Source organism: Phoenix dactylifera, chromosome 9, assembly GCF_009389715.1.
Source record: "Phoenix dactylifera cultivar Barhee BC4 chromosome 9, palm_55x_up_171113_PBpolish2nd_filt_p, whole genome shotgun sequence".
In the NCBI taxonomy this organism is placed as follows: Eukaryota; Viridiplantae; Streptophyta; class Magnoliopsida; order Arecales; family Arecaceae; genus Phoenix; species Phoenix dactylifera.
Window position 1 is genome coordinate 16047624 of NC_052400.1, and position 21598 is coordinate 16069221.

Sequence of the window (21598 nt, forward strand, 5' to 3'; positions counted from 1 at the left end):
AAAAAAAAACAAGCGTCCGTATAAGCTTTTTATGTATAAACTTTAAAAAGCGTGGAAGAAGAGATTTTTTCATACCATGAGTGGTAGGACAATTTCATAATTGCAACATATTAGATAACTAGATATAAGATTGTAACAAGCAAGTTATGTTTCTTTGTACACTTCAAATTGACCTCCTGAAGATTTTGAAACACCTTGCACTCCCCATACATTATTAAATAAACACGAGTTCAACCATGCTCAGCTACGAGCAACGTGGTTGCCAAAAGACCAATCTAAAATGTCACCTATACAATCCGACCTTACTTTCTTTACATGACCCTTGGATACCAATTTCTATCTATACAAAATATGGAGCACCGTAAAACTCCTCCATTCACATTTTAATATACGCATTAGCGCATCCATCACTTCAAAAGTGGATGCACCCTATCATACAATTGCACCTCCAATTTTCCCTCACGTTTTTATACACTTGAATACCTATAGAACAGTTAGCATTCACAACCACCTGCTCGCTATGATATTTACCAACTTTCCGAGCCATTTTCGGGTAGGGTGCTCTTCTCTGGCTTCTCGCTTGGGCTATTCTTTGCTGGACTTTCTGCCAGGACACCTGCTGAAACAGTCCCATCTTGTTGCCGCACACAAATGTTCATGCCATTCAATGGAAATGGTTCCTGAAAACCCATTTGCAGTTTAGCGCAATCATCTCACTAACACTAGAAAGAAAAGCAAAAAGTTTGCAAGACCTGTCATACTAATACACAGAAAATGAGGCTGCACTTTAAATGCTGTTCCTTATGTAAAAGAAGTCCAATCATAATACATATATATATAACAAATGTTGCTTTTAAAGAATTTATTAGCAAAAATAACATATTTCATTTCATGTAATCTTCCACAGGTGGTAAAATCTCGCATCAAATGACTTAGAAGACTTCAAAATTTATAAACATAGTATAATTCTTGCAAGGATAGCCTAGTGAGGAGATAATCTTCCATTAAATTTTAATCCACCAACCCAGGATTCATAGAGAAACTGTTACGAAAAATCTAATCTAAATATATTCAACACCTTCACTTTTAGCATTCAATGCCACATGATGCTGAAACATGATGATTATGAATACAAGAAAACCTGTATCTTTGGAAAAAGATGCATGCCAAGTACTTTATAGTTTGTATGTTCGATGGAATGTGTACAATCGATATTCTGGTGGAATCTTAGATATCCTAAACCAAGGTTCACCAAACCGGTATCGAGACCTATACCGGTCGGCGTTGTAGACGGTTTTGAGGACGGTTCCAGCCGGTTTCGACCAGATCCAACTGGTTCCAGCCTCTAGGTGGCCAAAAGCATTTTCTAATGGCGAACCGAACCAAGTCGATTCGGTTCGGCTCAGTTCAGCGGTCACCGCCCTAAACACTATAATATCTCATAAATTTCAAAAAACTTTTATTTTCTTTACCTGATCACCAGCTTCGGTCCCCTCAAAATGGAAAAGAATAGGACGGCACCGCTTGTCTTCATTCATCAAGCTTGAGTTCTGGAAGTGGGCAACGAGTGCCACTTTGCCCTGAATTCTGGCATATGCCAATGAGGCAACTTTTTCACTATTAAACTTCTCCCATTTCTTCCCATTGAATGCCTATACATGTATCAAAAAAATTAGCACAGTTTTGTTTTTCAAAATTTACAAGTATTATGAGTTAATTCTAATTTAGCCTTCCAAGTTAAGATGCTAAATTCAGTATAAAAGAAATCCTATGCCTTGTTTTAGGATTAGGTTGGTTAACATTCTTGTTCCTCAAATATAAAGTTCAAGCATGTACTATCATCATTTCAAAATGTGTAAAAATTAAAAAAAACATTCTTATAAATGCAAGGACAGGAGGTATCACCTGATAAAAGGAGATGATATGAGAAGGAGATACCATGTTTATAAATGCATAACCAACATTGCATTTGTTCTGCACATTTGGAAGAACATTATGAATGTCAACATCCAATTCAGCTCTAGAAGACATGGTCAAAGCATTTTTTTCATATTCACTGAATTTACCTTAAAATCAATTGGCAAGTAGAGAAAGTCATAGGTACCCTTATGATTTTCGTCAATGGCTGCTAACAACATCTTGGAGGTGTACCTGGAAAGCAATTATCACACATCAATATCTCCATCTAAAAGAGAAGAAAATCTCACATATAAGTTCACCATAATATAAATGTGAACTTACTTATTTGGAATGTTCTTTATCATCAATGTTGTCCGGGTATCTTCCCCGCTGACTATTTTTTCCAAGTCAAGCTGATACTGCTTCTTGCTATCCACTTGACTCCCACTGTTTTCGGCTCGTCGACTGCGACCTCGCTCAACCAGACCCTCACTGCTAGCAAAACCTGGTCCAGTATATGGAGCATTCCCGAAAAATGTATGGCCCAGTCTCTGTGAGGAAATCATTCTGAAATTGGGTGAACTATTATCAGATGTGTTTCCAGACAAAGCATTTCCAAGATTCATGGAGGCCCCAGCACTCATATTCATCATTAAACTTCCATCATTTCGACAAATACCCATATTTCCAAATGTGACCTGGTTCATGAAAGATGCATCTGGTGACTCTGGAAAAAAACCAAAGTGCCTTTCAAAAGGAAGACCAGAGGGAGCTGACCCCACGTGATGGTGATCATAAGGGTGAGATGACCCAAGGAAAGAACCATTGTGATTTGAATAAAGAAATCCATGCCCTTGCGCATGGCCATTGGATGTGAATGACTGTCCCATAGATGGCGACTGCCAAGCAGATGATTGGGAATGCTCTGAATAAGGAGTTGGGCTACCCCAGAGAAACTGGGGTCCACTCAATGTTCCAATTCCAGATGCATGTGAAGTTGAAAGACCAAAAGAATTTAGAGTTCCTGGACTTGAGCTCACCACTCCGCTATGCTCTGGAAAGGAGCGAGAATGCTGAAATGCAACTCCCTGTGATGAATTGCTATTAAAAAGAACCTGTTCTGCATGGTTATCCCTATTTTGGTCTTTCCCAATTGGAGGGATTTTCACAGAGTTTGACATCACAGGAGGAAGTACAGAAGCTAATCCAGGCAAATGATTGCTGCCCATAGGGCTCATAGCTCCCCCAGTTGGGGACCTGCTCAGAGCTTGAAGTGGATTATTATCACCTGGACTGCCATATTGTGCCCATGTACCTGTCATCCAACCCGGCTTGTGAAAATTAGCAAAATTACAGCAACCTATTGACCGTGAGCTCAAACCAATTTAAAAGCTAATAGCCATCAACTGACTGAGATAAGACACAGTAACTAATGTACCTGGAGGAGAGCTGGTTATAGGTGATCCCACATAATGCCTATAAATTCTGCTTTCATCATGTTCCAATTCATAAGTCAATTGCTGCATCAAGCTGAATTCAGAAAGTAAACTTTTTTAGGACTTTGACCACAAATTACTTGAGGGATTGTAAATTGAAATGTTGATCATGGCATGGGCAGTAAACAAGTCTTCCATATATCACAGCCAAAATCAGCAAGTCATTTACACCATTTATATAGTGCCAGACACATAATTCACCATCTACATATTGAGCTAAATTATTGCAGTAGGAGAGCCTGCAAGACATACTCCAACATTCATAGACATGCAGTCACACATACACTGTAGGTATGTGTGTATGTGAGAGAGAGAGAGAGAGAGAGAGAGAGAGAGAGAGAAGAGCATTTAGCCGTTTCCACAATATTTTTGAGGAATAAGAAAAAATGTGTGATCAAGAACCAAAAATGTGTGATCAAGAACCACAAATCAGTATGATAAAATCCTCATTAAGAAACAAATCTAGGCTAACTGGTGCCAGCAGTGGCAATCAGCTCAGAGAAATTTATTATAAAAATAAAAAAAGGTGAAATCTTCAAAGTGTAATAATTGAACAAGTGTGCATCCTTGCCACCAATTGCAAGCCTATGATCAATTGAAATTGTAAACCTCATAATCCTTTCCAGTCTGATCTTATGAAAGGCACATAACATCCAATTGGTTAAGTATAACAGATCAGTGGGCCCACAAGAGGCTTTCAATGTCTTCAGGCAGAGATTCCCTTCATAGGCATTTCTCACGTACTTGACTCTTGTAAACCTAGACATCCTACAAGGGCCTATACACATGCCCCCTACCCAGACCATTTTGTAAAGTCATAAATTTCTTTTAGCATAATTAAGATTTAAAATCACCACATATCATCATTTTCAAAGTGGGATCGTGTTAATAATTTACTCAAAAATGTAGGATTAAAGATAAAAAAAACTCTGATCATAAATTGAAATATGTCAAATTAAAGGCATGATTTTACAATGCCAAGATATGACAGTAAAAACAGACTTGCTCTCACATGGCATGTGTACTCTTAATTTGGCTATAAATCTCTGATGACAGACAGGAAATCAGAGAATCAACTTCAACTAAAACAAACAGCAAGGCTGAGATCTCTTACGAGTTCCAAAATTTTATCAAGAGTGAAAAGAGTAGCAACTAGCAACACTTTCATTTCACTCCTAGCAACAATTCCTTCATGCAACAAGCAACCATAACATCATCAAGGGCATTCTGCAGTCTCAGAAAGCATAAAAGTAGCAAACACAGAATTATTGACCACAGTTTTTGAATAACAGGAACTGGAACGCGATAATGTAATAATCGAGGAAGCTACAACTTCTGTCAGACTCAAAATAGAATAAGTATACATTTTGGAAGAAACAATATTTCAGAATTACAAAAAATTTCTTCCCCTTGTTAAGAATAGAAAAGAGAACAGGAGTAAAGACAAACATAGCCTGATATGATCACATTTTGATGAAAAATAATCATAAAAGACTTGAGTTCTTGAATGAATAATGCAAACCAGACTAACCCAAAAAACAATAAACTTTACTAAGGGCGGAACAATGTGATGGAAATAAAGAAAGACTAGAACCATGTAATACAAACCAAGAACACAATTGGAAAGAAAACGGGTAAATGCAGATGCAGAAACTAAATTCATAGACATACCTTCTACGAGCCCCACCAGGACGGCTAGGTTCCAGCTTTATTCGTTTGCCAGCTATGTCACTCTTGTTCAATGCCCGTAGGGCAGCTTCTGCTGCTCTGACATCATAGAACTCAATAAATTTATGGTGCCGCTTGTGTGGAGTCTCCCTTATCTGTTTTATGCGACAAGGATATGTGCAACATTTCACATAAACTGGTATGAAGCCATAGAGCGAGAGAAAGAAAGAGAGAGAGAGAGAGAGATTATGAACAGGGTTGGAAAAACAAACTTCCCACCTCCTTTACTTCCCCATAAGCCCCGAATCTTTGACGAAGTTCATCATTTGAAACTGATGCATCCAAATTAAAAATTACAAGAGTTCCTTGGTTCATATCTTTGTCAGATGGATTGTCCTAGCAGGAAAAATATCTATCAGAAGTGACATAGGTTAAAGCAGATCTAAGATAAATTCAAAACATCTTCTATCGGACCTTGGGAATTGAAAAATGAATATCGAGTTTTCTCCTTCGTAGGGGCTTATTTTGTAATGCACGCATAGCAGTTCGAGCAGCTCTAATATCAAAGTAAGATATCATCACAAATCCCCTGTGCTTGCATGCAGTGTAAAGAGTCCGGATGTCCCCATATTGCTAACAAAAGGCAGAATATCATTGTAGATGTCAAACAGAATAAATAATGTCCACAAAAGTTATTCCACAATAATTTTACACAAGAAACAGAAGGGGAAAATAAAATTTATAATTCAGAAGAACAATCCACGACAAAGAAACTAAAAGGATCGAAAGAATATAGCTTTCTGATTGACATAATAAATGAATGCAGACATTAACTCCACATTAAAGATAACAATTGTCTAATAATAGGCACCCCAGGGAAAACAACTATAAGTGCATAACTGCATCCTTTTGAGCAAAATTTATAAATAAAAAACAAATGGATAATTAGAGAGAAGTAGTTCTCCACTTGCTTGATTGATAATACTAATATTCTAGCTTCATTATAACACTTATTAGTAGTCATCAGATACTTGCTGTGAACTGATTGAGGGCCTAAGTGTCCAACATCATTATCAAGCAGACTTTATTATTGCTGGCACATACCAGAAGAAAAGGATACATGGTAATAGAAATAGATACACCAAGGGTACACCGAAATATACTAGGAGATATAGGTGTGAGAGTTTCTAGTTGAAAGTAGACATGTTTAAACAATTAAACACGATTATTGACTACAAGATTTGGCAACCAAGTGCCAATAGAGTATACATAATGTTACATAATCAAGAAACTATATAAAAGGTAAACAATAATGAAATGAAATCGAGGAGAAGCAATAACAGTAATATGCAAAAGTACGCCTATATTGGTAGACTATTGACCCGAGAAAATAAGTGTATCATGTGACCAATATTGTATTGTGTACCCTATCAATGGTTTTGACTTGTATATGGTAAAACCATCTTATGAAGTGAAACCCACTACCAGTAACCAGTACGGAATATAAATTCTCATATTGTATTGGTGACTTAGCAGGATGAAACATATTGTACATCAGAATACAATATAAATTAGGCCCCTTTTGGCAGAGCTTTTGGAGGGCCAGAAAGTATTTTATGGCCCTCCAAAAGCACTTTTAGATGAAATAGGGGTGTTTGCTAAAAAAATCGAAAAGTTATCTTAGCTTTAGCAGAAAGCTAAAACAACTTTTTGGAAGGAGCTTCTCCGGAAAATCACTTTTAAGTCCCATCAGAAAGATATTTTGAGTTATAATTTTTTTTCTTTTAGACCAAAATACCTATGATAAAATATAATAATTATAAATAATAATAATAATATATAATTATAATAATTATAATATTTTATACCTTTATTATTGTATTATACTATAAATATAATATTATATTTCATTATATCATAATTCATTGATACATTATGTTATATAATATCAATTTATATTATATTATTATGCTATAGTATACAATATTATATTACTATATTATAATAATATTATATTACATTACATTAATATTATACTATATTATGTATTAATGTACTAATACATATTATATTTTATTATGCTCTGTTGTATAATACTATGCAATGTCCTCTATGGTCATTTTGTCATACCAAAAGTACTTTTTCAATTTGTTTATCACGGCACTTTAGCAATGTAATTACCAAACAGCAAATAGCTTTTTATAAAAGCTCTACTTCAAAGGCGGGGCGCCGGGGGGGGGGAGTGGATTGAGCCATTGTTTCCCCAGAAACTTCTAAAGTGTAGCATGCATGAACAGGTTAAGAGCATACAAGTTAAAGGACAGAAGAATACTTAACAACCAGACCTGAAAAGATAGCTCAATGTCCAGATAAGTCTTATAAATATGCCTAATAAATGTCTTTTGGCATGCACACTTGCAAGTTTTGAACAGAATATAATATCTAAAATAGCCAAAATATATCCTAGTGCCAAACAAGAAGAATGTAGAAATCAAACAAAAGGGTCCAGCATAAAACCAAAAATTGTCTACTAAAATGAAACTTATATGGTTTCCAGAACTAGCCCTTTACACATCTTAATTAATGTAAGTTCAATCAATTAAGAGTTTCACATGCCATCCAGCATAAGCAAAGCAGGAAAAATATTGAATCATCTCCTAGATTATATCTCCCCTGAATGAGATGTGTGATTAAGACCATTATAAAGTAGCATATCAAGAAGCAATATACTGATCGAAATAAATTTATGTATTGTATAAAAGAAGAACAAAAACCTTTTCCATGTTGGATGAGTGGTTACCTTGCTAGTTGCTTATGAGAAGTAGGTGGAAAACAAACTGTAGGAACAAGCCAACAACAATTTCACAACGTAAAGTTTAACATTTCATCCAATCCAACGATCAAAACCTAAGATAAGACAGACATTCCTACCCTCGTTTTATATAACACAAGCTATAGAGAACAAGCAGAAAGTTATTGATAGTTTTATACATATGTCCACACAAACACACGTGCATACACATATATGCATATATACTAATATGTGAATACATGGATCTAGTCATAGCAAATTCAGTGACAGAGACTGTTTTATATCAGCCAATGCTACTGAGTAATGGCAGCATATAAGTTGATACCTTCTGATTCTTCAATCAAGGAACACTGTAGCAAAACAATGTCAGAGTAATATTCAAGATCACATCAGCAATATTAGCTAACATTAACACTGACTTAATAGCCTGGATGCTCCAATGATATAACAATTCTCATGACAAACAACATATCGCATTCCAATACAAGCTTATGTCGACGAGATAATTAAAATCAAAACACAAAATTGTTTGGTTCTCAGTCAACATATATGTAGCCATCAATATTAGTTCAGCCAAGCTCGGCAATCTTTAGAAGCTAGCGCAAAAACAATGCTCCAACCAATCCCTAACTCAGCAGACAATCTATAAGCTAATTTATAACTTTTTTTTAAAAAAAAAAAGAGCAACTATCAAGTACTACAGCACCATTTTATCATGTAAGTATCCTTCACAGATTCCCAACTACACTTACACAATGATCAGACAACAAGAACTAAGACATCTCTTACTAGTAAAAGAAGGCATCATGACGGAAACAAGACAGATAGAAGAAATAGTTTGATATCCTATTGGTTAAGTGGAGACCTTATCCTCAACAAGAATATTAGCAGCAGAAACTTGGATTGCCACCTATCATATTGCTGATATGATAAAGAATGTAGTATTATTATTTGATGGATGGTTTATTGCCCCAAGGACAGATGCTGCAGCGCAATATAACATGATATACAAATACAGAGCAAAACTTTATTCTCCTTCAACATGTACTTATAAAAACTGTAATGCTAAAACAGTTTTTATTGTGGGAAAAAGTAGGTAATCGATACAAAGACCAGATTTCTAATATGAAAATATTCTTTCTTACAAATGCTGAATATTACACAAACTTCAAATGTTATTCTGTATCTCAACATCGAGATCTGTATCACCAAACACAAACAGGGGGCATCGGGGTATGACTAATATTTTCTTTAGTAGAAGATTGACTCACAAGGAGCAACAAGTGTCCACAATTTTGAAATACCAGACTGACCAATACGGGAACCGAAATTAACAACAAATAATATAAAGACAACAAATGGGATTAATGAGGCAGAGCTACTGGAATACTAATTATCAAACATAAATGAAATACCGCATGAAGCAACAATTAAACTGAAGCAATGTAAACGAACCATGTCGCAAATAATTTACCTCAAACAGAGACCGCAATTCTGAATCTTCAACATTACTATTAATGTTTCGCACAAATAAAGTTCTAGACGGATGCTCTCCATATGGATGTTCACCGGCAACAGTGCCAACACCATTTGGAAGGCTGTACTGACTAATCCCATTACCAGTATAGCCATCAGCAATACTTGCTTTTGCCATCCCAATGGTGAGGCCCTCTGTAGGATCAGAATCCAATTCTATACCGCCTCCACTGCCGAAAAGATCATACTCTTCCAACTCTTCCACATGACTAGGCAACCCACTAAGGTCAAAATCATCCATTATTCCAGCTAAAAGCTCCTCTTCATCATCAGGTAACAGGCTCCCAATTCCATGGAGGTCAAGATCATCCACAGAATCCTTACCATCAATCTTTTTACTCAGATTATTCATTTGAGAAGAAGCTTCTTCCATCACTGAATAGCAACAGAAAGCGAGCATGAAATCAATTCAAAGGAAAGTAGTTGATACTTAACAATGGTACAATAAACAGCTACATACATTTCTCATGTCGAAGAACCGGTAACGAGCTTGAGAAAAGGCTTGCATCACTTGATCCATGATATGCATTGGATCCAGATGGTATTCCCCATGCGCTGCTTCTGATCTTCTGTGCATTCTTCACTGGATAAATATTTGAAGGACCTGCAGGATATCATCAAATATAACTTCTCAATTCAGATTAAATAAATCTCTCTTCCATGATTGAGAAGCAGGATAGCTTTGTACTAATCTACCTGTTGGCTTTAAACCACCCGATGACTGCTCCATTGCATCTGCTCTGTAAGTTGACAAAAGAAGGCAGATTGGGAAAGAGGTAGAGATAGAAAGAGAAGCACGTTTCAAGTTGCGACTATTTTACGAAGATTAACATCGATTTCCACCAACTTACACTTCTAGGTCTAGCAAATTACACATGTCACAACAGCTCTGTTATGGTTCAATGTATCAGGGGATGTACCTTTTCTTCTTTCCTACCATATGTTTACAGGATGTATAAGAGTAAAAAATCGAATAATCTGACTGAAAAACAACTTGACGATTGAAACATCCCAGATCCCACATTGAACCATCTAAGATTTCGCATGTTAAACGCGCAGAATAACTTTCCCCTAATTTTTGAAGGTAAGATGACCCAAGTCAAAGACTCATATTACCAAAACCGATAGCAAGAAACAACAGCAACAACATTAACATTGTTATTAACGATATGAGAGTGCTGGCCGATAATATTTTGAATACGTCGAAAAGACGCCAGTTTATCATCCAACATAGAGAGAGTGAAAGAGAGACAGAAAGCGGATTTCCTCCAAAACCTCCATTTTTTCCGATTAATTATAAAAATCTCGGAAAATCAATGTAACTCGCAACTCTCTCCCGGAACTAGTGAATTTATCAAGTAGAGTCCACCAAAAAACCGCTACAGACGAAGTAATTTTGAACACCTGACATCGAATATTCCTTTTCAGCAGGACTGTGATCAGGAAAATAGAAGCACCGACAGCGAATTTAGAGTAAAATAAAACATACCTCCAAATCCAAAACCTTTTAATAAATCGCACCAAAAACACATGATCATGCCCGGGAAAAAAAAAAAAAAAAAAAAACTTTTTTGCTCCAGACTCATGTCAAAACCCAAATAAACCAAAAAAAGGGGGGGGGGGGGGGGGGGGGGAATCAAAACCAAGAAGCGATAGTCCCTTACCAAGCACAATAACTCGGAACTGAGACGAAGAACCCTCGAACGCTGCGAAACCCTTTCCCAAAACCCTGGCCTCCGCTCCTCAATCCAAACCCTCGATTCCCCGAAATCACGCGACGGTACTACGCCGCCGGCACGGAGCCGCCGCACGAACTTCAATACCCAGATATCATTCCCTGTTCCCCAGAATCGAGAGCGAAATCAGATAAAAAGAGCCCTCTTTCTTCTCTCCTTTCCCCTCTATCATTCGGCTCGACTCCCTCCTCCCAATGCCCCAGAAAGAGTCAGCAGAAAAAAGCGACAGAGAGAGAGAGAGAGAGAGAGAGAGACGGGGGGAGAAGGGGGAGATGAATTTTGGGTGCGCCGGGAATTTGCTATATTTGAATCGGTTTTGGCGTCCGTTGACGCAGCGCTGCTTGCTTGGCTGCTCAGCTCTGCTTCGCCTATGGAAGGAAGAATTAAATAATGCTTTGGGAATTGGAAAGTTGGAAGAACAGCGCGGTGGCACGGTTGTACGTGGAATTTCCGGATTACCACTGACTATTCCGATGATTGGGGGGAAATGCGTCATCCTTCCTTCGCTGCCAAGTTTTTGTTGCATTGTTAATCGCGGCGATTAGTATACACCCTCCAATTATATAGAAGGGGAAGGTGCTTGCCTGGATGATGTGGCTCTTGGGGTAACAGGGCATGGGGATGTCAGCGGGCAACGAGGCAGATTGGCTGAGTTGTGTCGATCGATTGGCCGTATTACATGAACTTGGTTTGGTTTGTTAAATTCTCGAGTCAGATTCCAACTGAAAGCTATGGTTGTATATAGATTACGTTGTACTTCCTTGTAGCCAATGTGCAAAAAATAATAATAATATATCCAATACAGCATGGATATATGTTATATATATATATATATATATATATATGATGTTCGAGTGAAAAGGTGAACGGGTTGTGGCTTGTATTCGGTTTAACTATGATAATTAAGATTACCTTAATGTTAGTCATCCTAGGCACCGCGATGAGAAGTGCGATGGAGCTGGAGAGCTCGGCTATCAGCTATGCTGGCAGAAACAGAAAGGGCAAGTGGTGTGTAATAGTTACTGGATCCTTGTTAGGTCGCCACACTCTGGCCTGAAACAGCATAAACAAATAAATACTCTAGCAGAGCGTATCCGATGCCTAAGTCAGAATGGTGTTTAGGGAGCAAAAAGGGAATCTCTCATAGTTTGTTAGGGCATCTTTTTTCTCATGTATGTGTCCTCACTATCTGGGTTTTTCTCTTTTGTTGATTGTTTGGGCGGATGAGCTTACCTGCCATCGAAGAATTTAAGCACGTGGGCCGACCAAAAATGACTGGCCTGGGTACATCCTGTATATCAGACGTGAATGTTTCGCACGCGGATGACGTCCCATCTATCACATTGATAAGATTTTGGTGATCACCGAAACTCTTGGTTAGGATACAATTAATCATGAAGAACTAATGATATATAAATTTGATCACTGAACTCATGAAGAACTCTTGGTTCGGTACACGTGCACTACCTAGAAGGTGCTACAGTATCTTAGCATCTGACGAATATCATAAAGTAGGAGACTTTCATTTCCTCTCCACCTTTTCTCACATATTCAGTTGATCACCATAACCGAGTCTCCCTCGAGAATGATGCGCTCAGCCTCCAACCTCTGTTTTACGTAGAAGATGTCCTTTCATACTGTCCTGAACTCTGCCTTTTATTACTGTCAGCCCATTATTACTTCGTCCGTCCACAGCAATAATCATCCGTGAGTTATGATTTTTGATTATAAAATTTACACCTGCCATAGCACCATCTCTAGAACCACCATCAGAGGGTAGTGGCTCTCAAGAAATAGGATAAGTATAACCTATTATCCATACTTGTGCCCATCGCTCTATCACTCGGGACACCTCTCTTCTCCCTCTCTTTTACTCATCCCAAGTTGGGTCTTTTTATATTTATTTTTGAAAAGTTCGTGTTTATTTCCGCAAACCATGCGCTAATCATATGAGGCTAGTATTTATTGCGGACACCTTAATATTTATTTTTATAGAATTAGTATTTATTTCCAACATGCTGCACTTATTTTTGGATATTTAGTATTTACCTTTTCTAAACCTTCTGTTTATCTTCATCCATTCTTGGCTTAGCTCCACTCAGTGTAGCCTAATTCATCTCTCCTTCTCTATATATAAATATATAATAAAATTAATTTTAAAATTAGAGTATCTTACACTCGCTTTCAGATTTGTACGGTGATTTAGCCTTTACAAAGTTTGTTTGGATCCCTCGCTAGTTTCCCTCAATTAAGTGGGAAATGATGTATAAAGGAGAGAAGAAGATGAAGAAGTTGATGGGTTAAGGACTCAAATGAGAGAGAGAATGTGTGTGGGTGGGGGAAGTCACCAATCATCGTCGTGTCATGATTTGACCGTCCCGTCATCGATCATATTATTGCGAACCTCAAGGTCCCACCTACTCCCTCCTCGCGTGTCAACGTCAGATATTAATATATGGATGGTTGTTTGATTATTTATATTTTTTCTGAAATAGTTAAATGTAAAACATCACCATAAAAACTAGAGAGGGAAATGTTTCCGTAAAATTTATTTTTTGAATACTTATCAGTTTCGGCAAAATAGTTTCAGGGAGGACAACCAATGATATTTTTTGCGACTCATCGGTTTTGAATCTTACATTAACTTCTTTTAATAGAACTTATTGACACCCATATGCAATGATTAATTACCATGAATGTCAAGAATCATTGTACCAAAAAAAATAACGAGAATCAAAATAAGGATAGGAATGGGATAGAATTAGAACGCAGAGCATCCGAATCAAAATTTCTATCTCCATATTTAGACATGAAAAAAAGAAATGAAAACAATAGTAGAATTTTAATATTTGATCTAAGTAGTTATATATTAGAATATAATTAACTTTATAAAAATAGTAGAATTTCATTAATATTATTTTCTATTTTTATGTATTTACTAAATTTTTATTTTATAGATTATATATCTGGAATAAATTTTTTTATTTTTGAGGTAATATCTTAATTATTTTTTTCTTTTTGATTTTGTAGCCATACTTTATAACTTTACTCAATTTTTCTCAAGTTTTATTATTTACCATTTATTTTTATTTTTATATTTATATTCAATATTATTTAAGTATTTAAATTTCTATTTTTATTCTTCTTTAACATGACAATATCCTTTCCCTTTTTTATATTTTTATTTTCTAATTTTTGTCTTATTGATATCTTATATATTGAATCAAATATTTTATTTATAATTTTAATCTCAGTCATTTATATTTCATATTTTAATTTTATATTTATTCATAAGTTTATATCTTTATTGTTTTTTATTTTTATTATTTTTTATTTTATATTAATTATTTATTTTAGTTATATTTTAATATTCATACAAGATATTTTATCTTTTCTATTTAGTATTATTTTTTTATTTCTATTTTCTTTGACAAGCATAGCAAAATACCTATTTATGTGTATACGATACATAGTAAACCTTTAAATAATACTTGATATAATATCACAATGCATGCTGCTCAAGATTTGGTTATTTTATGATAAAAAATATATTATATATTTATTTATTTTAATTATCATTTTTATTATTATTGATTCATATAAAGTATACCATTTGTTACTATTCTATACCATAAATATTGTTAATTAGTTTATCTCCAAATACATTATTCATTCAATTTAATTGGAATGATTATTCGTGCCATATGTCTGAGTGGAATCATCATTCCTTCAAATGAAGAAATCCCGATGCCAAAGAAATTGAAATCCCTATTCTAATCCAACACTCAATCAAATGTGCCAAATATGGTGCAAAAACTCGTATGTCAAGATCTAGATTTCTATTTTACATTTTTTAGGCTATTCAAATACAAAATCGAAGAGGGTTATGAGTGATCGGGGATTTAAATCCAAAACTATATCTGTAATTTTCATACCGAAAAAGCTTTATAGTACTCCTATGCTCCTCGCGTAGTGCATGAGTTCCATATGAAATGGAATAGCGAGGAGGAGCAGTACTCCTTTGTGTATAAAAAGGGAATCGACACATCTTTAAATCCAAAACGTCCAACGCTTGGTCGAGATGTTTGGTTTTTATTTTTTTTGGTGGAGATCTTGGCAGACATGTCGATTTGTATTGGTAGTTGCCACTTGGCAATAAGATATTTATAAAATGAATTGGTTATATATGATCTAAGATTGCAAACCAAGTACATGTTGTCTCAGAACATGGATACATGTCCACTAAAAATTAGAATAAGCTAGTAGTTGGTATCCTAGAATTTATTAATTTATAGGACACATGTTGCTTATGCATACAATCTTATTATCTCAATCAATATACACTTAGTATCTTAAAATTCTGGTTAGTCTAACCTAGACGAGATATTTTTAATATTTCTTTCAATACACTTAGGGTATGCTTGGTTGGAGATTGGAACAGGAATCGAAATCAGAATGATAATAGAAATTGCCATATTTCTTAACACATTTGGTTTGTTATTGGAATTGAAACCGTAATAAAATACTTTTAAGTAATTTTTTTAAATATTAATTAACTAGCAAGATATTTTTAGAAAATTAATTTTTAAAGTAAATCTGGTGGAATGGGATTTGCATGTTAAAACAAGAGTGAGGATTGAATTTAGAAGATTTGAGCATTCTTATTCCATCTGAAAATAAAAAATAAAAATGAAAATGGAGATGTGACTTCCACCAACCAAACAAAGTCTTCGGTTTCATTTTCATTCCAAAGCTTAACTTTCTCCGGTGCAAAACGTTGCTTGGGCCTCCTAATACTAGCCTAGCAACTTCCTTCTCAATCATTTGTGAAATCATAGAAAGAGAAGGACAAATAAATAATAAATCTCCAGTCCATCGGTCCTCTCCAAACTCCCATCTTTCCATCTCAGCTGAAATCAACATCTCAGCTGCTTGAAGTAGCCGATTTCTTGACGTGGAACAATCTTGATCCGAGTCGGACGACAAATCTGTCAATACACCAGAACTCAAACATCGGTAAGGATTTCAATCTGATCTCCTGGATCCAGCTTCCTCTCCATTTGTCCGTGTCGGTAGCCCTAATCAGAATATAGTGACGTGAGAAGAGATGAGGCGTTTAAGAAATCCAAACCGTGACGGAATGGATGCCGCCCCCCTTCTCCGATCTAAAAAGAAACTGTTAAATAGTAGGTCCTAGCGTCACGCCTGTAAACTCTTCCGAGTCCACTTCTTGGGTTGTTTAATATACGTTTCTTCCGTCTCTTCTATGTCGCAAAGTCAATGTGATCTAGGGAGCCGTCCTCTGCCGGGCTAAACGGAGCCGGACAGAGCGATCCGGATCGATATTTTGGTTAGTTTTCATAGATTCTGAGTCTCGGACGAGGTTGGATACGGAATCACCAAGCTGTCCCAAGGCTAGGTACTTCAGACTACGGCATGGCCAGATACCATCAGCGTAAAGACCTTCAAATCATCAGAATTTGGCTCTCTTTTTTTTTTTTTTTTTTTTTTTTTTGTGAAAACGGCAATTCATATTTGGTATAGAAGTATCCATCCACATGCCTAAATTTTCATTGATTCTGGTTACTTTCTAGCTGGGCTCAATTAAAATATTAGATCTGCTAGGGCCAAACTCAGTCCATTTTAAGTCAGAGCTCAAGTTTGAATATGTTGAAATTCTTAAAGAGCTTGAGATGGACTTGGGAATGATGTTTTGATATATAAATAATTTTGGGCTTTGTCCAAGGCCGGGCTAGCCCATCAGAAACCCATATGCAAGTCGAGTGGGGCTGCGAGCAAGCGAGGAGATGGGTTGGCCCAATACTTGACCACACCCATCTCTCCCATCGCCGCCGCCCTACGCGACTCCTTCCTCTCCTCCCACTGCTCCTTTGGCTTCCGTTGGCCCTCTCCAAGAACAAAATTCCTCCGCCACTCCCCTCCACTGTCCTAATTGCGACACCGTCATCTGCTATTGCTCCCCTACTTGCTCCATCGTCGACGCCATCCTCATATCTATTTTGGCAAATGCCTCCAACCTTAGCCTCAATCCTATGGATAAGATGGATTCCATATGCAAATTGTCCAAGTCCCACCCAAAAGTTTAGAAGAGCAGTATGAAGCTGGTACCTGTCACACCAAACCTTTTCTCGCAAACAATGAATTCTGCAAAGCAGAGTGCCCGAAAACCTTACACAGGGAGCAGACTGAAGGCGCATCATACTCATCAAACAATTCACGCTGTGTCCACCTTACGAGACAAACGAACATTGTACCCATAAAAAAAATTTCAACGATAAATACATGAATAGCACTCAAAAACGATAAAACATATGAGCACAACATGCAAAATTATTAAGTTATGTTATCAAATATTATAGGGCGAGCGTAGAGCTAAATTGTGCTACTTTAGAAAGTCGCCCTGCTTTAACCACCCCCTTCATTCCCGGCCAGCATCAGGTACTTGTCCTTCCGGGTGAGCGTCGTGCATCCGAACCCCAGTGCGTCGGCCAGCTGCCTCTGGATCCGGTTGGCCACGTCCCACCCGGTGCAACCCCCGGCGCATGTCAGCTCCGGCGGCACCCTCCCCAGAAACTCCACCCTGTACTCCGCCCAGGGGTTCATCAAGAAGAACACCGGGTCCAGCCACTTGAGCCCGGTGGCCGTGGTCCCGTGAAACATGCTCACCTTCGTATCCACCGCCACCGGCACGATGTCGTCGGCCAGCTCCGCAAAAAGCGAGCTAAACCTTAGCAGGTACGGCTCCCGGCAGGTGGTGCCCTCGGGGCACACAATCAGGTCTCCTTCATCGAGCAGCCGCCGCATGGTGTCAGCGTCTCGCTCCCGGTTTCTCGTCAGCCGCACCGTCTTCACCGGCGCAATCAGCTCCGACATTTTGCTCAGGCTGTACGTGACCGCCGTGACCGGCTTGCCGAGTGCTGTGCCCACCATGATGGGGTCCAGAAGGGTCCTGTGGTTGCACGCGTATAGGACTCCCTTGTTACCTCGAGCGCTGCGAGTGCTTTTAATGGTGGTGGTGGTGTCCATGTTGCTTAGGCCTTGGACTCTCAGGTGGACGCCCGTGAGGGCCCCCGCAATGATTGCGGCGTTGTAAGGGAGGACGATGCCGATAAGGGCACGGACGATGGCTAGGGTTAGTCCCAGTGGGAGCCACAAGAAGAGGGAGACAGCGGCCAGAGGAGTAGGCAGGAAGGCCAGTCTGCCATCATGGAATACCAATGGCTTTGGGTACTTTCCTCTGGGCATCAGCGAACCTGCACCGCTGCTCCTGCTCTGCTGTTCGTTTACCACGTATATTTCCTGAGATAATTATCAAAGGGCAAATCAGCATACAACCGGTGCAGTTTACACGAAAACTATTGATAAATTTAGAAGAGGCCCAGTGCACTTTGCGATGTACTGTTTTTTGATTTATATCCATATACGTTATGTATGATACTCTCGCTTTCAGCAAAAAGAAGAAGAAAGTCCGAATAAGACGTAAGATTGTTGGTCAATGGACTAATTGGGCTCCGATAATTCAATTGAAGTTAACAAGGGCCAGAAATTAATTTTACTTTTAGAGGTGTCTGTTTGTATTGATACTATTGACTCACCTGTACAATATGTTGATGTTCAAGTGGGTTGGCTTAGCAGCTTACCTTCTGGGCTGGTTCCGATAGATTGGCCATGTCTCTAACAAGAATTTGATCCAATTTGACATCTAAGCCTAAGTTAGTTTGACCATTCTCCTCGGACTCATAGTGAGTCGGAATTCTCTTGCCATGCAACTTTTGTACCATAAAGTTCTAGATACTATTGTGGATAAAGCACGAGTGGCGGCCATCTACGATGGTAAAAGACTCCTCTTTGCAAAAGTGTCATCCCAAAGGATTCTGGTTCGTGTTTTGTATACGTTGTCTACGGTAGATTTGGTAGGTCAAAAAAAGGATAAAAACTCTTTTATAGGCAATTTTTATATAAGTTGTGGACGGCAGATTTGGTAAACTCTTTAGTTTACCAAAAAAAACTCAATAAGATATTTTTTTCGTTTAAAACGAACTTTTTAGTGCATTGAAAATGGGCCAAAGTTGCACGTACGATCAACAAAATCTGCCACGAATCCACTGTAAGAATTTCCTAAAGCCGAGATTGTTCATAGAGGTATTGCACCCGTAGTCGATCTGTAATGATTTATCATGTCCTATATGTCGAATTGATGACTAAATGAGTGACTAAAGTGGTAAGATCATGAGAACAAACCTTGCAGTGGGAGACCAAGAGGTGGTCATGTGGGTTGCATGAACTCACAAGTCCAACATCTGGCTTTGAATTACCAAATAGATCCTTAATCGCCTTATGCTTCACAGCCATGGAAGCCCCCCGAGAAGCGAAACCAGTATAGTAGCCTCCAACCACCTGCAGCTCAGCCCCCACAACATCACTCACCCCAAGATGCTCCCTTAGAAACCCTTCCACCATGACCCTGGGCAAGCTGGTGAGGACCACCCTCTTCGCTGCGGAGGCCAGCACCTCATAAGAATGAAGGTTGAGGCTCTCCAGGTAGAACTTGGGCAGCACTGCCCTGACCACAGTGTCCATGTCCCTTGTCCTCAGGCCACAGAAGGTGATGAGCACCATAATCCTCAAACTGAGCTCATTCTGGTTGCCCAAGAGCCATATGAGGGGAAAAGAAAGAAGCAGGAGGAGAGCCCTCAGGGGATTGCCTCCTTCAAAAGCTACTAACATGAAGAAAGGAAAGAAGGAGGGTGATCTGAGGAGGCTCCCCTGGATGTCACACAGCAAAGTTTGAGCCCCTCCCTTCAAAGGGCACGACCTGGTTACACTAGGGTCCGGGCTGGATATATGTTGTGGCCTACATGAGTTCCCTACACGAAAGAAAGCATAACCTCTGATCTTCCTGGCTGCCCTATAACAGGACACAAACCAATGTGCTGCCATACTGAACAACACCATGGGAAACACCTTCTCTCTTCTCTTCATCTCTCCCTCCGGCTTTTCTTCGGTGATATGGAGTCAGGATGGAGGGTTATAAATGTAGGGAAGAGAGGAGGGGATGAATGTGCGGTTTGACCACGGGGTGGCGCCGGGTTTTGTGCACCATTAGGTAGATAGCTAATATTAACTGCAGCGTCCACGCAGCAACATTACCCAAACGCAGAGCAGCCGTGCCGTTGGTAGGTTGGATTGTTGGTGACCGGCCGCAGCCCTTCAACACCTGGGGAGAGCCGTGCGTTGACTTCGGTGCTTCCAAGAAAGGGCTTCCTTAGCTATAAGTCTACGTTAATTAGTCTTTCACGTACTTTGCGGTCGCTTGTGGGAATAGCGGCCGGCCATGCATGCGTTTCTCCCTTCTCTATCTACTAAGAAGCTTCTACACGCGTGGCCAGCCTTTCGACCACCTCCATTGGAAACGGGCTACCTTCTTTAAACATGCGAATCTAATTAAATGAAAGATATTTTATTGTTACCCTTCTATTTTACATTAGGACGGGAGGTAGGTAGTTCTCTGGAGGACAGAGGAACTCACGCCCACAGGGAAGGCAAACCGGTCAGATGCGGGTAGTTATCTGTCAACCCAAACCTGCCCCATTTATTAAATAGAATGGAAACCGAATCTGACATCTTCATTAAACCTATAATCTGACTCAATCCTCATAACCTATTTAATAAATGAATTGAATCAAACTAAATAAATAAAATAGATTTTGAATACTTTAATGAGTTTTTGAATAGGTTAGATGGTTTACAAGAATCTTAAATAGATTGGCTTATGATCTGATCTAATTGTTAAACAGCTCACAACAACAGGTTAATACATTAGAACACTAATCATGAAGTCGGCCTCTTTTAATAAATGGGTTAGATAAGATCGACCAGTCTAGTACTCGAATTCGCTTATATCAAATTTGACTTAGTTAAAATGAGTCATTTGTGGGTTGCCTTAGCAGGTCGGGTCATAAATACCCATCTCTAGTTAACAATATTATTCTATAACTATTTTCCTATGGACATCAACTTTACTATTTTTTAAAAAAATTAATTTTTATTGCCTAGGTTAATGATCAATATATCCCACAAATCTCATGAAGAACAAAGTGTATTAATTTTTTTTCTCTCTCCAGCGCGCTAATCTAAAATAACGTGGTAATCAAATTAATAGTCTTATCGAGGTACTTTTGTCATCGAATGCTATTTTTATTTCTATAAAAATACTAATTTTCTATTTTTTTAAAAATATAATCAAATATTTTTTTATTATTTTTTATTAACTATATATATATTATTTTTGCAAATCAAATGAGCTTTATTATTGCAAATGGAGGCTCTCCCAACCCCAACCTACAAGCCGGACCCAAAATAAAGACAAGTATTATGATCAAGAGTCTATCGAAGCAAATACTACGGCAACCCATTATGAAAAGTCACTC

At 38.1% G+C, this 21598-nt stretch overlaps 2 protein-coding genes across 2 annotated transcripts; both read right to left on the reverse strand.

Annotated features, from left to right (window-relative positions):
- Positions 1-92: 92 nt before the first annotated feature.
- Positions 93-11604, reverse strand: LOC103699211 (protein MEI2-like 2). Its single transcript, XM_008781282.4, has 13 exons — positions 11076-11604; positions 10108-10151; positions 9872-10015; positions 9350-9786; positions 5538-5696; positions 5343-5459; positions 5067-5218; positions 3338-3429; positions 2242-3214; positions 2067-2151; positions 1906-1974; positions 1473-1652; positions 93-680 (listed from the first exon to the last, which is right to left on the reverse strand). The coding sequence occupies exons 2-13, from the start codon at positions 10139-10141 to the stop codon at positions 528-530; spliced, it is 2595 nt and encodes an 864-aa protein (XP_008779504.1). The 5' UTR covers positions 10142-10151; positions 11076-11604; the 3' UTR covers positions 93-527.
- A 5624-nt stretch (positions 11605-17228) lies between these two features.
- LOC103701751 (glycerol-3-phosphate acyltransferase 1) lies at positions 17229-20164 on the reverse strand. The gene is made up of 2 exons (XM_008783915.4): positions 19410-20164; positions 17229-18467 (listed from the first exon to the last, which is right to left on the reverse strand). The coding sequence occupies exons 1-2, from the start codon at positions 20148-20150 to the stop codon at positions 17574-17576; spliced, it is 1635 nt and encodes a 544-aa protein (XP_008782137.3). The 5' UTR covers positions 20151-20164; the 3' UTR covers positions 17229-17573.
- Positions 20165-21598: the final 1434 nt, after the last annotated feature.

Coding starts and splice junctions, on each gene's coding strand:
- LOC103701751 (XM_008783915.4), bottom strand. CDS start 20,150: ATGAAGAGAAGAGAGAAGGTGTTTCCCATGGTGTTGTTCAGTATGGCA. Junction 18,468..19,409: donor TCTTGGTCTCCCACTGCAAG/GTTTGTTCTCAT, acceptor TAATTATCTCAG/GAAATATACGTGGTAAACGA.
- LOC103699211 (XM_008781282.4), bottom strand. CDS start 10,141: ATGGAGCAGTCATCGGGTGGTTTAAAGCCAACAG. Junction 5,460..5,537: donor TTCATTTTTCAATTCCCAAG/GTCCGATAGAAG, acceptor TTTTCCTGCTAG/GACAATCCATCTGACAAAGA. Junction 2,152..2,241: donor ATAAAGAACATTCCAAATAA/GTAAGTTCACAT, acceptor ATTGCTTTCCAG/GTACACCTCCAAGATGTTGT.